This window comes from Chiloscyllium punctatum, chromosome 17 (assembly GCF_047496795.1).
Source record: "Chiloscyllium punctatum isolate Juve2018m chromosome 17, sChiPun1.3, whole genome shotgun sequence".
NCBI lineage: Eukaryota > Metazoa > Chordata > Chondrichthyes > Orectolobiformes > Hemiscylliidae > Chiloscyllium > Chiloscyllium punctatum.
In genome coordinates, this window is record NC_092755.1 from 50,629,101 (window position 1) to 50,643,075 (window position 13,975).

The following is a 13,975-nucleotide window of genomic DNA, read 5'->3' on the forward strand; positions in this document are numbered from 1 at the left end:
GGACTGATGCAAAGTACCTATTCAACTCATCCACCATTTCTTTGCTTGCTGTTATTACTTCTACAACCTCATTTTTCAGTGTTCCAATCCACCTTTTTCTCTCTCTTACCTTTATATATCTAAAAAAAACTTTCACAATCTTCTTTCGTATTACTAGTTAGCTTACCTTCATATTTTTATACTAGCTATTTTACCTTCTCTCCCTTTATTCCTTTTTCACTTGTCCTCTGTTGGTTTTTAAAGACTTTCCACTAATCTTCACCACACGTATGCTTTTTCTTTTACCTTCATGCTTACCTGATTTCCCTTGGTTGCCTCCCCTTAGTATGTTTTTTCTTCTTTGGGATGGTTTTTTGCTATGCCGCCCGGATTACCCCAGAAACCCCTGCCACTGTTACTCCACCATCATCCTTCCTAGATTCCCTTCCAATCAATTCTGGCCAGCTCCTCATTCATGTTTTTGTCGTTATATTTAATCAATTGTAATACCATTACATTGATTTCAGCTTCTCCCTCTCAAATTGAAGGGTGAATTCTATCATATTATGGTCACTGCCCCTCAGGGGTTCCTTCAACTTAATCTCTCTAATCAGGTCTGCAACATTACATATCACCAAATCCAGAATTGCCTGTTTCCTAGTCAGCTCTACCACAAACTACTCCAAAAAAAAATCTCGCAGACATTCTAGAATTAGTTTTCTTGGGGTCCACTGCCAATCTGATTTTCCTGTGGCAAGATTATAAAATTTCTTGATTGGTGTCAAGATGTCAATATAATCAATGGTACCAGTATCTGTACATGACCAGCCAGACAGGCTAATCTGAGTGATTACTCACCCTTGTGAATGTCACTAGAGTGAATTTTAAGTGGTAAACAATCTATTGGTCACTTGCTTTATCCTTGTGTGTGTGAAATCTAAAAGAAAGACTTGCGTATTTTTATATACAGTACCTTTCACAGCCTCGTGATTTCCTGAAATACTTTTGAAGTATGATTACTTGTTTACATTTTTGGATCTTGAGAGAGGTGGAAATGGAAATGGAATTTTGTACCACCTGTTAGCAAACCAATTCAGACTTCATTTCAGTCTGAATTAATTTCCTAAAGGCAAAATGGGAGGAACAGCTGGGATACCTTCAATAAGCAAGCAATTAAAGGCCTATTTAGCCTTATTGATGGAAGTCTACAAGAATTTTCCAGTTAGCCTCCAGATGTTCAGGAACTGTAAAGGTTACCTGGAGGCAGCCTTCTGGTGGCAGATCATGGGACAACCATTTCAGGCAGACATAGATGACCTCCCAACCTGCCAGGTTTCATCTGCAGTCACAGCTAATCTCCGGAGGGGTTTCACCCACAATAGTAACCAAGCTGCCTCAGCTATTTTTTTATTTACATTTTTAAAAAGTATCCTGGGACACTCTGTCCTCATTTGCTTTGAAAGGCATTTTGCCACTGCTTTCAAACCTGGAAGGCCTTCTCTTGACCCTCCAATTTCAAAAGGTTGTCCACTGTCCTTAATTAGACAGTGCGCTCCTACGCTGTTCATCAATTGTCCAATTCAGGGAAGATCCCATATCAGTGACCTTTTCCCAAATATTGCAGGCTTTTGAACCCCATTTGTGAAACAAAGCAGGATCCTGAAACCTATGAAGAAAACATCTGCCCACTATTGTAATGTAGGAAACATATTGCCAATTTTTCTACAGCAAGACCCCCACAGACACTGATCAATTAATGAGCAGATAATCTATTTGTAGAGATGTCAATTATAGATGACTGATTTCCTGATAACCTGATTTCCAGGTAACTGGAAAATTCCTTGAAATCGTGTAAGGGGATGTTCATATTGTCCACCTGAGAGACCAGACCAGACCAGACCTAGGTTTACTGTTGCATCCAATAGCATCTCCAGTAGAGGAGCATTCCCTCTGTATTGCATCGGAATGTCAACCTAATCCCAAGACTATGATAACTGACCCAATACTGTACCCTGATAGGAACCATAGGTTAATAAATTGAGGATAAAGGCAAGTTTTGCACCATTTTGTAATTTGCCAGACTTATCAAGTAGCAGGTCAGCTACAGATGAATGCCAACTCCTGATACAGACAGACAGAGTTATACAGCATGAAATGAGGCCCTTTGGCCCAACTTGGCCATGTCAACCAGGTTGCCTGAACTGAACCACTTCTATTTACCTACATTTGGCCCATTTCCCTCTAAACTTTTCCTATCCAAATGTCTTTAGAATGTTGCAATTGTACCTGTATCTACCACTTCCTCTGGCAGGTCATTCCATATATGCACCCCTCAGGTACATTTAAATCTTTCCCTTCTCACTTTAAACCTATGCCCTCCAGTTTTAGACTACCCACACCTGGAGAAACACTTTGGTTATTTATCTTATCTAAGCCCCTTGTGATTTTGAGAGGCTCAATCTGTGCAATCATGGTCTTCCAAGAGAAGCTGAGTGTCCAACTGTAAAGCCTGTGAAATGGGTACTTTTTCCCGCGAGTTTTACCTCACTGCTGTATACATCTCCCCTATGGAACTTCCTCCTACACACGTTGATCCCATCACAGGACACCATAGCTGTTGTGGATGATAATTTTCTTCAGATGTGCAGAAAATGCATCCAACATCATCTTTAAGTCTTCAAATTTGGGAAATGTTGTGTCCATAGAAGAACTCTGTGAAACATTCATCAGAGGGACTGGGATTTAAGATAGAATAAGTAATAGCAAACTTTTCTTCAGGTGGAGCAAGCAGACCTTTAAATACCCATTTGATTAGTATCTGAATCGCACCTCTATTTCACTGAAGCCCAGGAAAGATACTGAAGACACTAAAACTAAACCAACGTAATGATCCACTTAAGAACACTTTATGAACATCTCCAAAGGAAAATTGCACAAACAACTACATACCACATATATTCCAACCAAGTTTAGCATGCAGGTTACACTTAGTTAAAAATCACAAAACACCAGACTGTAGTCCAATAGGTTTATTTGAAAATACAAGCTTTCGGAATGCTGCTCCTTCATCAGGTGACTAGTAGGGTGGAATCATATGACACAGAATTTATAGTAAAAGATCTAAGTGTCATACAACTGCTGTCATGTATTGAAGAAACCTAGACTGCTGTTAAGTCTTTGATCACTTAGAATTAGAATCTGTCTGTATCCCTCTCACAGGCATATCGTTTAGATACACATATGATATACTCTATCATACTCACGCAGACACTATCAATCAAACAAACACACACACAATCTTACATGCGCACACACACACTCTCTCCTGCTTCCACACACAAACACACTCTCTCTTTTATTCAGCAATTGCAGTAGCACAAGTTTGAGGTTGCAATAGGATCCTGAAATACAGTTCTTACAATAGCCTATTTATAAACAGTTCTTACGTAACATTCCATTACTATGGTGTTACATTGTTTTATCTATAGTATATAAAGGTTTGAGTGGCTTCTGTCCAGTTTGGGCTGAAGGGCCTGTCTCTGTGCTGAAGAAATCTATGACCCTATGTGCTAAGTGGTGGCTGCTACGCCTGGTAGGATTAAGAGTGTCTGTCTGATCTGCTTGTATAATTAAGCGGTGTTAGTCCTTTTGTCTTTTGATTAGATTAGATTACTTACAGTGTGGAAACAGGCCCTTCAGCCCAACAAGTCCACACCGACCCGCCGAAGCGCACCCATCCAGACCATTCCCCTACATTTATCCCTGCACCTAACACTACAGGCAATTTAGCATGGCCAATTCACCTAACCTGCACATTTTTGCACTGTGGGAGGAAACCAGAGCACCCAGAGGAAACCCACGCAGACACGGGAAGAATGTGCAAACTCCACACAGTCAGTCACCTGAGGCAGGAATTGAACCCGGGTCTCTGGCACTGTGAAGCAGCAGTGCTAACCACCGTGCCACCGTGCCGTCCACATTTGTCTTTTAAGTTAGTAAACGTTTGTGAAAAATACTGGACCTATATGTAGAAGTGTATTGCGACATGTAGAAATGGGTGGCCATCCAATCTCAGTGGCTGTCGATGTGACAGTTGCACTCATATTTTTCCATTTCCAAGGATCTACAATTATGGCTGATAGCTGCCAGAGGAAGGGGTGGAGGCTGGTACAATTGCAACATTTAAAAGGCATTTGGATGGGTATATGAATAGGAAGGGTTTGGAGGGACATGGGCCGGGAGCTGGCAGGTGGGACTACATTGGGTCGCGATATCTGGTCGGCATGGACAGGTTAGACCGAAGGGTCTGTTTCCATGCTGTACATCTCTATGACTCCATTTGTTTACTATTTACTGGTGTGAATTTAATTCATTCATTCAATTTCACATAAGCGCTGTTTTGACAGTTAGCTTCATAAAGGGCTAACGGCCCAGATAAAAGGTATTTAACAAGTACATACTAATTGGGGAAAATGTTTGGTGCTCTGTAATCTATTCAGGTCTGAGAGACGGTTGGTAAGGGCTGATTAATATTATAATCTTTCGTAGAGATTTGATGGGGATGGTATTGTTTACGATAGTGACACCTATTCAGAGGTAACTTTTGATGTAGAAATAGGCTTAAAAATCACACAACACCAGGTTATTATCCAACAGGTTTATTTGGAAGCACTAGATTTCAGAGCACTTCTCCTTCATCAGGTGGTTGTGGAGTATAAGATCGTAGGACACAGAATTTATAGCAATAGTTTACAGTGCCATGTTGGCCCAGATAATGCATTGAAGGTGAACATTGGGGCACAGACAGCCTCACACAGGCACCTCACACCTTTAATACATTACCTGGACCAATATGGCACTGATTGCTAAAGTTCACTTGAGAATGTAACTTTTAAAAAGTTCTGGAATTTACATATGAAAGAACTGAAACCAACATGCCAGGTCTTTTCCAATATATAATTTCAGTTACATCACACTGTAAACTATTGCTATAAATTCTGTGTCTTAATATCTTATACTCCACAAACACCTGATGAAAGAGCAGAGCTCCGAAAGCTAGTGCTTCCAAATAAACCTGTTGAAGTATAAGACCATAAGACCATAAGACATGGGAGTGGAAGTAAGGCCATTCGGCCCATCGAGTCAACTCCGCCATTCAATCATGGCTGATGCGCATTTCAGCTCCACTTACCAGCGTTCTCCCCGTAGCCCTTAATTCCTCTAGACAACAAGAATCTATCAATCTCGGCCTTGAAGACATTTAGCGTCCCGGCTTCCACTGCACTCCGTGGCAATGAATTCCACAGGCCCACCACTCTCTGGCTGAAGAAATGTCTCCGCATTTCTGTTCTGAAATGACCCCCTCTAATTCTAAGGCTGTGTCCACGGGTCCTAGTCTCCTCGCCTAACGGAAACAATTTCCTAGCATCCACCTTTTCTAAGCCATGTATTATTTTGTACGTCTCTATTAAGTCTCCCCTTAATCTTCTAAACTCCAACGAATACAATCCCAGTATCCTCAGCCGTTCCTCATATGCTAGACCTGTCATTCCAGGGATCATCCGTGTGAATCTCCGCTGGACACGTTCCAGTGCCAGTATGTCCTTCCTGAGGTGTGGGGACCAAAACTGGACACAGTACTCCAAATGGGGCCTAACCAGAGCTTTATAAAGTCTTAGTAGTACATCTCTGCTTTTATATTCCAACCCTCTTGAGATAAGAGACAACATTGCATTCGCTTTCTTAATCACGGACTCAACCTGCATGTTTAACCTGGTGTTGTGTGATTTTTAACTTTCTACACTCCAGTCCAACACCGGCACCTTCAAATCATGACTATGATATAGAAGTAGGTCTAATAAGAATTTAAGGTTCAAGGGATGTTTTAATTTTAGTCCATATTGTGTTCGTAAAATTTACTACAAAACACGGTTTTGTAAATGAATGAATGAAACCGTGCTATAATAAACAATGGGTTAGTAAAGGGTTATGAATGAACGAACAGGAACCTGGTATTAATGAATATGGGGAGCTGCTGAGTGAGTTAGTAAAGATAACCTAAAACACAATATCTCAAACACCCAAATATGCTTCCATTAAACAGGAAACAGATGAATTAGAGTTAGGTTGCAGTCAAGACCTAATTAATTATTTTAACCATTCAACTATCTCAACTATTCTTAAGAGTTAAAACTCCCCCCCACCCCCGTCACCACCACATACTTCCTCCCATTTCCCAGGGATTTGACATCTTTACATCCAATTGAGTCCTAAGTGTAAGGTCTGTCTCAACTTTTAACCTCAGGTATCAAATAGGACATAGTAAGGTATTGAATGCTTATGTAACCCTTGAGTTACTTTCTAGATCTGAAACTTATACTTTTCAAATACCAGGAAAACCTATGTATATCAATTAATATTTCCTACATTACACAGTTAAGTACTTTAAAAGTACTTCATCAGTTGTAAAGTGCTTTTGATACTGAGATCATACAGGGGGCTACATAAATGCAAGTGTAGCTAGTGGCTAAACTAGCTGAGAAATAAGATTGCTCTATGAAGTGCAGTTCCCAGGAAAGAAAAACATGGCTAGATGGACATCAAGGTAAGCCCAAGCATTTTGGTCAAGGAGGAATTGAAGACCCCAACGAGGGTGGGTAAAATCAGCTTTTTGATGGTATTAAGAGAGATACTTACAGTTTGACCCATCTTTGGCATTGACCCTGCCAATCTGCACAGGGATCAACATCAAAAGGAGACAGCTTCTTTGCACTCCATCTTTATTCATGCAGTGAAACCTGCCAAATTGGCTGCATCCTTCTACTTTCCCTCGCTGCATGTATTGTTGCATTGGAGAAGGAATGAGGTCCCCAAGTGGCCATTGCGTGGCTGACTTCTTATTCTTCACCCCTCTATCCAATCATTGTATAAGAGACTATTACCCTCTGCTTCCTCCAGTCAAGCCAATTATGTATCCAATTTGCCAGCTCCTCCTGGATTCCACGGGATAGAGTCATAGAGATGTACAGCATGGAATACAGACCTTTCGGTCCAACTCATTCATGCCAACAAGATATCCCAATCCAATCTAGTCCAACCTGCCAGCACCCAACCCAAATCCCTCCAAACCCTTCCTATTCATATACCCATCCAAATCCCCTTTTTAATGTTGCAATTATACCAGCCTCCACCACTTCCTCTGGCAGCTCATTCCATACAGGACGTAATCTTCCAGAGCAGCCTACCATGTGGAACCTTATCAAAGGCCTTACTGAAATCCATATAGATTACATCTATCACTTTGCCCTCATCAACTTTCCCGGTCACTTCATCGAAGAACTCCAACAAATTTGGGAGGCATAATCTCACAGGCACAAAGCCATGTTAACTACTCCTAATCAAACCCTGTCTTTCCAAATGCAAATATATCTTATTTCTTATAATCTTCTCAAGTAACATACCTCCTACTTGAGCTTTCTTACCTCCTAATTGAGTTTTCAACCACAGATCAGTGTAGTCACTAAGACAGCCTATTTCCACTTAAGCAACATTACTTGACTTTACTCTGTTTCAATTGACCTGTTGCTGAAATCTTCAGCCATGCAGATCCAATCTCTTTATTATTCCATGTACTCCCACATTCTACCCTCTGCAAATTTAAGGTCATCCAAAATTATACCACCCACATCCTAACTCACCAACAAATCACATTCAGATATCTCCTTGGGCTTGCTAAACTATATTGGCTCCCATATTCAACTTTAAAATTCTCATTCTAGTTTTAGAATCCTGTTTTAGAATTTTGTAATCTCTTCTATGATTATTCTGGATATTTGCACTCCTCTAATTATGGTCTCTTTGGTATCCTGAATTTTAATTACTCCATTGTTGGTGGCTGCGCCTTCAGCTGCTTCAGTCTTAAATGCTGGAACATTCACCTTAAATTTCTCAATCTCTCTATATTCTGCACAGAATATTGAAATTCCAAAAAAAAAGTGTTCCATCCAAAACATCTACTGTTTTTTTCTGGATGGAGATGGCATTTGTAGTTTTTTGCCTATTGACTTTGGTAACCTATACATGCTGACTCTTATTTCATAAAATCTTTTCAAAGCATTATTTAATTAATAGTCTGTTGTGGTTTGTCAGCTCCTTTAAGAGATTCTCTTACCTTCCAATACTATGTGTAACCAAAATATAGAAAATTTCAGTGGTCTTGCGACGAACTGTAGCATCCTCATCCTTCAAAAGAAGTTTTAAGTTCTCCAAACAGCCTGAAGGAAACAAAAAAATTCACCATTCACTTTCCAGCTAAATTCCTATATTATAATCTATAAAATGAATTTACAGCATATTTATACAGTCATACATCATGGAAACAGAGACTTCGGTCCAATGAGTCCAAACCAAACATAATCCCAAACTAAACTAGTTTCACCTGTACAGTATTTAGGCTATGCCTTCATTTAAGGTGGTCCACACTTAATATCTTAGCTGAAAAAATATACAGTGGCCAGAAACATAGGTTGCACACATTGCCTAAGTAAAATGTAAATGATTTCAAAGCATGAATGAAAAAATAAAATTGTCATAATTATCGCAGCCCTGATAAGCTGGGAAAAATTAACGGATCTCTAATACATATCAATGATAGCAGACTTAAATGAATTTTACACAGATGCTTGGAGTAGAGTAAGGTATTTATAAAAATGAAACCCAGAATTGCAATATGTCCACCACTTCATTGCAAATGAAATAATGCAGACCCTGCGAGCATCAATGACTTCCAACATTGAATGTGCACTGTATCCCAAGATCAGTCAACCTGAATAATAGTGTGCCATTGAATCATAGAATCTTACAATGTCAAATCAGGCCATTCAGCCCATCAAGTCCTCATCCATCCTCTGAAAAGCATTCTACCCAGACCCACCCTACTACCCCATCCCTGTAACCTTGCATTTCCCATGGCCAATCCACCTACCCTGCACATAGAGTCATAGAGATGTACAGCATGGAACCTGTCCATGCCAACCAGATATCCCCACCTGCCAGCACCTGGCCCATATCCCTCCAAACCCTTCCTATTCATATACCCATCCAAATGTCTCTTAAATGTTGCAATTGTACCAGCCTCCGCCACATCCTCTGTCAGCTCATTCCATACACATACCACCCTCTGGGTGAAAAAGTTGCCCATTAGCTCCTTTTTATATCTTTCCCCTCTCACCCTAAACCTATGCCCTCTAGTTCTGGACTCACCGACCCCAGGGAAAAGACTTTGTCTATTTATCCTATCCTTGCCCCTCATAATTTTGTAAACCTCAATGTGGTCACCCTTCAGCCTCTGATGCTCCAGGGGAAACAGCTCCAGCCTGTTCAACCTCTCCCTATAGCTCAAATCCTCCAACCCTGGCAACATCCTTGTAAATCTTTTCTGAACCCTTTCAAGTTTCACAACGTCTTTTCGATAGGAAGGAGACCAGAATTGCACGCAATATTCCAACAGTGGCCTAACCAATGTCCTGTACAGCCGCAACATGACCTCCCAACTCCTGTACTCGATACTATGACCAATAAAGGAAAGCATACCAAACGCCTTCTTCACTATCCTATCTACCTAGAAGATTGACGAGGGCAGAGCAGTAGATGTGATCTATATGGACTTCAGTACGGCGTTCGACAAGGTTCCCCATGGGAGAATGATTAGCAAGGTTAGGTCTCATGGAATACAGGGAGAACTAGCCATTTGGATACAGAACTGGCTCAAAGTAGAAGACAGAGGGTAGTGGTGGAGGGCTGTTTTTCAGACAGGAGGCTTGTGACCAGTGAAGTGCCACAAAAATCCGTGCTGGGTCCTCTACTTTTTGTCATTTACATAAATGATTTGGATGCGAGCATAAGAGGTACAGTTAGTAAGTTTGCAGATGACACCAAAATTGGAGGTGTAGTGGACAGCGAAGAGGGTTAATTCAGATTACAAAAGGATCTGGACTAGATGGGCCAATGGGCTGAGAAGTGGCAGATGGAGTTTAATTCAGATAAATGCAAGGTGCTACATTTTGGGAAAGCAAATCTTCGCAGGACTTATACACTTAAAGGTAAGGTCCGAGGGAGTATTGCTGAACAAAGAGACCTTGGAGTGCAGGTTCATAGCTCCTTGAATCTTTGGGCTGTGGGTGGAAATCGAAAGAGATCTATGCAGCCACAGGGAGCATGTGCAAACTCCACACAGAATCACATGAGGGTGGAATTGAATCTGGGTCCCTTGCGCTGTGAGGCAGCACTGAGCCTCCATGCCACCCACAGCCACTATGCTACCCATGGTGAGTGGTGAATTTTAATTGTGTTAATTGCGATCAAATTGAAAATTCATGAATGGCACATCTTTCCAATTAGGAGAAAGCAGGACTGCAGGTGCAGGAGAATCAAAGTTGAAAAGTGTGGCGCTGGAAATGCCCAGCTGGTCAGGCAGCATCCAAGGAGCAAGGGAGTCATGCTTCGGGCATAAGCCCTTCATCAAGAAGGGATCCTGATGAAGGGCTTATGCCTGAAACATCGACAGTCCTGCTCTTCCGATGCTGCCTGACCTGCTGAGTTTTTCCAGCAGGTCCAACTTTCCAATTACATCATGTAGGAAATGAGCAAAGTACCAGCTTTAAACTATCTTTTGGAAAGTCAGGCACTTCAGAAAATTGCAACGCTATTCTGCTCGAGGGGAGGGGGTATGGAAAAGTTTATGAACTGTGAGGAATTGCTAAACTGTGCATTTGGAAATCTGATAAAATGTAGTTAGGGTAGTGAGGACAGAAAACCGTTAGTCAAATTCTCCACTGCATCTTGTCAAAAGTCAGTGGTGAAGAGGTTGAAGGAAGTGAAAATGTTGCCCGAGAGCTGACGACAGAATGGAAGTCAACTTAGTACATTAATTAAAAAGCTTTCTTCACAGAGCTGAGGCACAGCTGCTGGTTCATAAAATGGAAGTAGGGTCAACATATTCCTTTAATTAAGAAAGAAAGGTCAAAGCCTCCTCCTAGGATAGATTCTCATGTTGTCAATCTTAATTCCTCTTTTTTTTCCTCAACAGAGGCTGTATTCCCCCAGAGAAATGTCAATCTTACGTTTCCAAACCGTTACACCATTTATTTCAAAGTGCTCAGCTGAACTCCTGAATTTAAAGAACATCTAGCATAAATCAAATCTTATTGTCCAATCTGACTGCAACTCAAATTTGTCTGAGACTCTTTCTTTATGTTATACTTCGCATCAAAGTCATAGTGGAAATTTATCCTTAAGAGACTTACTACAAAATACCTTCATTGTATGATAATTTGTTTAATGATCAAGAGGAAGAGGAACACCTATACAATGTATTCGCCAAAAACAGATACCCGCGCAGTTTCATCAACAGATGCCTAAGGGAAAGACAACGGAATGAGGACATGCCGCAACCCAAAGGACTAGCCACACTACCATACATCAAGAGCATTTCCGAACTGACAGCCAGACTACTGCGACCACTAGGACTCATAACAGCACACAAACTAACAGCCACGCTCAGACAACAACTCACCCGAACGAAGTACCCGATACCCAGCATGAGCAAAACCAATGTAGTGTACAAAATCCCATGCAAGGACTGCACAAAACACTACATAGGACAAACAGGAAGACAGCTAACGATCCGCATCCATGAACACCAACTAGCCACGAAATGACACGACCAGCTATCCTTAGTAGCCACACATGCAGATGACAAGCAACATGAATTCGACTGGGACAACACTACTATTATAGGACAAGCCAAACAGAGAACAGCCAGGGAATTCCTAGAGGCATGGCACTCATCCACAGATTCAATCAATAAGCACATAGACCTGGACCCAATATACCGACCACTGCAATGGACAGCTGGAACTGACAACCGGAAGCGGCAGATTCAAACCACTATAAATGCCGGAGGAAACATCACAGAAGCGCTTCACAGGAGGTTCCCAAGCACTGAGGATGTCACCTAGACAGGGGATGAAACTTCTGCAACACAAATTCCCAGCTCGGCAAACAGAACCACAACAATCCATCCTGGTGGTTAAATGAGCTGAAATTGATCCTGAAAATGATGGCTCTTGTTCCTGATTATTTATCATCCACATAATTTGAATTCTCTAAACACCATTCTATTTTATGGCATTTCCAAGAATAAAGAGGGAGAAATATTGTGCAAACTTGGTTTCCTTCAATAGCTTTCTTTTGTGCTCTACAAGAATTATTAAAAAGTTTTCTCAAACCTATCCAGGTTTGAAGTACCAATTCTCAATGCACAATATGGGAACTTAATTTACTGAACAAATGTTAATATAGAATTATAGAATTCATACAGTGTGGAAACTTCAGCCCAACAAGTCCACACCGACCATCCAAAGAGTACCCCACCCACACCCATTCCCCTACCCTATTATCCTATATTTACCCCTGATTAATGCACCAAACCTACACATCCTTGAACACTATGGGCAATTTAGCATGGCCAATTCACCTAACCTGCACATCTTTGGATTGTAGGAGGAAACCAAAGCACCCGGAGGAAACCCACACAGACAAGGGGAGAATGTACAAACTCCACACAGTCACCCAAGGTTGGAATCGAACACGGGTTCCAGGAGTTGTGGGGGCAGCAGTGCTAACTACTGAGCCAGCATGCCACCCTATGCTAGGTGGGAAGCCTCACTCATTAACAATGCCAATTGGAAAATAATGAATGAACGCTCATTGAGGGTCCTCACTGAGACTATATATTCAGAAAAATATACCAAGTGTGTGTAGGAATATAGGATCCAGGAGCAGGAGTAGGTCATTCAGCCCTTGAAGTCTGCTTCATCATTCAACAGGATAACCTTTGTGATCTTGGCTCCAGTTTTCTTTCAGCACCTCATAACTCTTGACTCCTTTGTCTATCAAAAATATCTAACTTTGTCTTGAATAAATTTATTAATAAATAAGTCCTCCACTACTTTCTGGGAACAGAATTCCACACTTTGAGGAAATAAGCCTTTTCTCATCTCTGCCTTAAAAAGGAGGCCTTTTATATTCTTAAACTATGTCCCTTGTTTTGGTTGCTTTGAGGGGCAATCTTTTCACACCAAGGGTAGTTCGTATGTGGAATGAACTGCCAGAGGAAGTGGTAAATGTAGGGATAATTACATTTGAAAGACATTTGGACAGGTATATGAATAGGAAAGGTTTAAAGGGATATGGACCAAACGCAGACGAGTGGGACTCGTTTAATTTGGGAAACTTGGTCAACATGGATGTGTTGGACCAAACAGTTTGTTTCCCTGCTGTATAACTTTATAACTCTACAAGGCCATCATTCCAGGAATGAGGAAGAGCAGCTGGAAATTACTTTCACACTGAATGTTGAAAATGATATGCAAAATTAATTTAAAGATTATTCCTTTCAAGCATCATATAGAAATTTTCTCCAAATTTATATGTTCAATGAAGCTAAAAGTCATACAATCTGTATTGAGTTATAAGATTATCAATATGTTCTCATAATTTTTATTGATCACAAATTATCATCACTATTTAAGTAACAGAGAAATTTTAAGCACATTCATTGCTAAATAATAATCAATTAATTATTCTGGTTGTGTCACTTTCGAGCAATGTCATAAATTGTAACTAATCATGTAACTCACAGGAGCACACCACATTTAATTGACAGAGCCGTGGATCAAAGTCATTAAAGGCACCCATACAGTGGCAAGGAATTGGCAGTTTCGACGAATGGATCTTATTGACCCTTGATAACAAAACATAGAAAATATAATCACAATGATAAATGGACACCACAAGCCAGATCTATGCACGTTACATGAAAGAAAAAAAGAATCCTTAAAAAATATTTGCCAGACCATAGTGGGGCACAAGGAATACCACAATTGTGAAAATACTCAGACAAAAAATTTCTCTACATATAGGCTTTTCTAATTCA

At 40.8% G+C, this 13,975-nt stretch overlaps 1 protein-coding gene across 1 annotated transcript in view; it reads right to left on the bottom strand.

Moving 5' to 3' along the window:
• rsph14 (radial spoke head 14 homolog) overlaps nt 1-13,975 on the bottom strand; it is a 671,774-nt gene that overhangs the window by 645,641 nt on the left and 12,158 nt on the right. Inside the window, exon 2 of the mRNA XM_072587099.1 lies at nt 8,150-8,252. Within this exon, the coding sequence (XP_072443200.1) occupies nt 8,150-8,252 (103 nt within the window). The remainder of the gene's footprint in view (nt 1-8,149; nt 8,253-13,975) is intronic.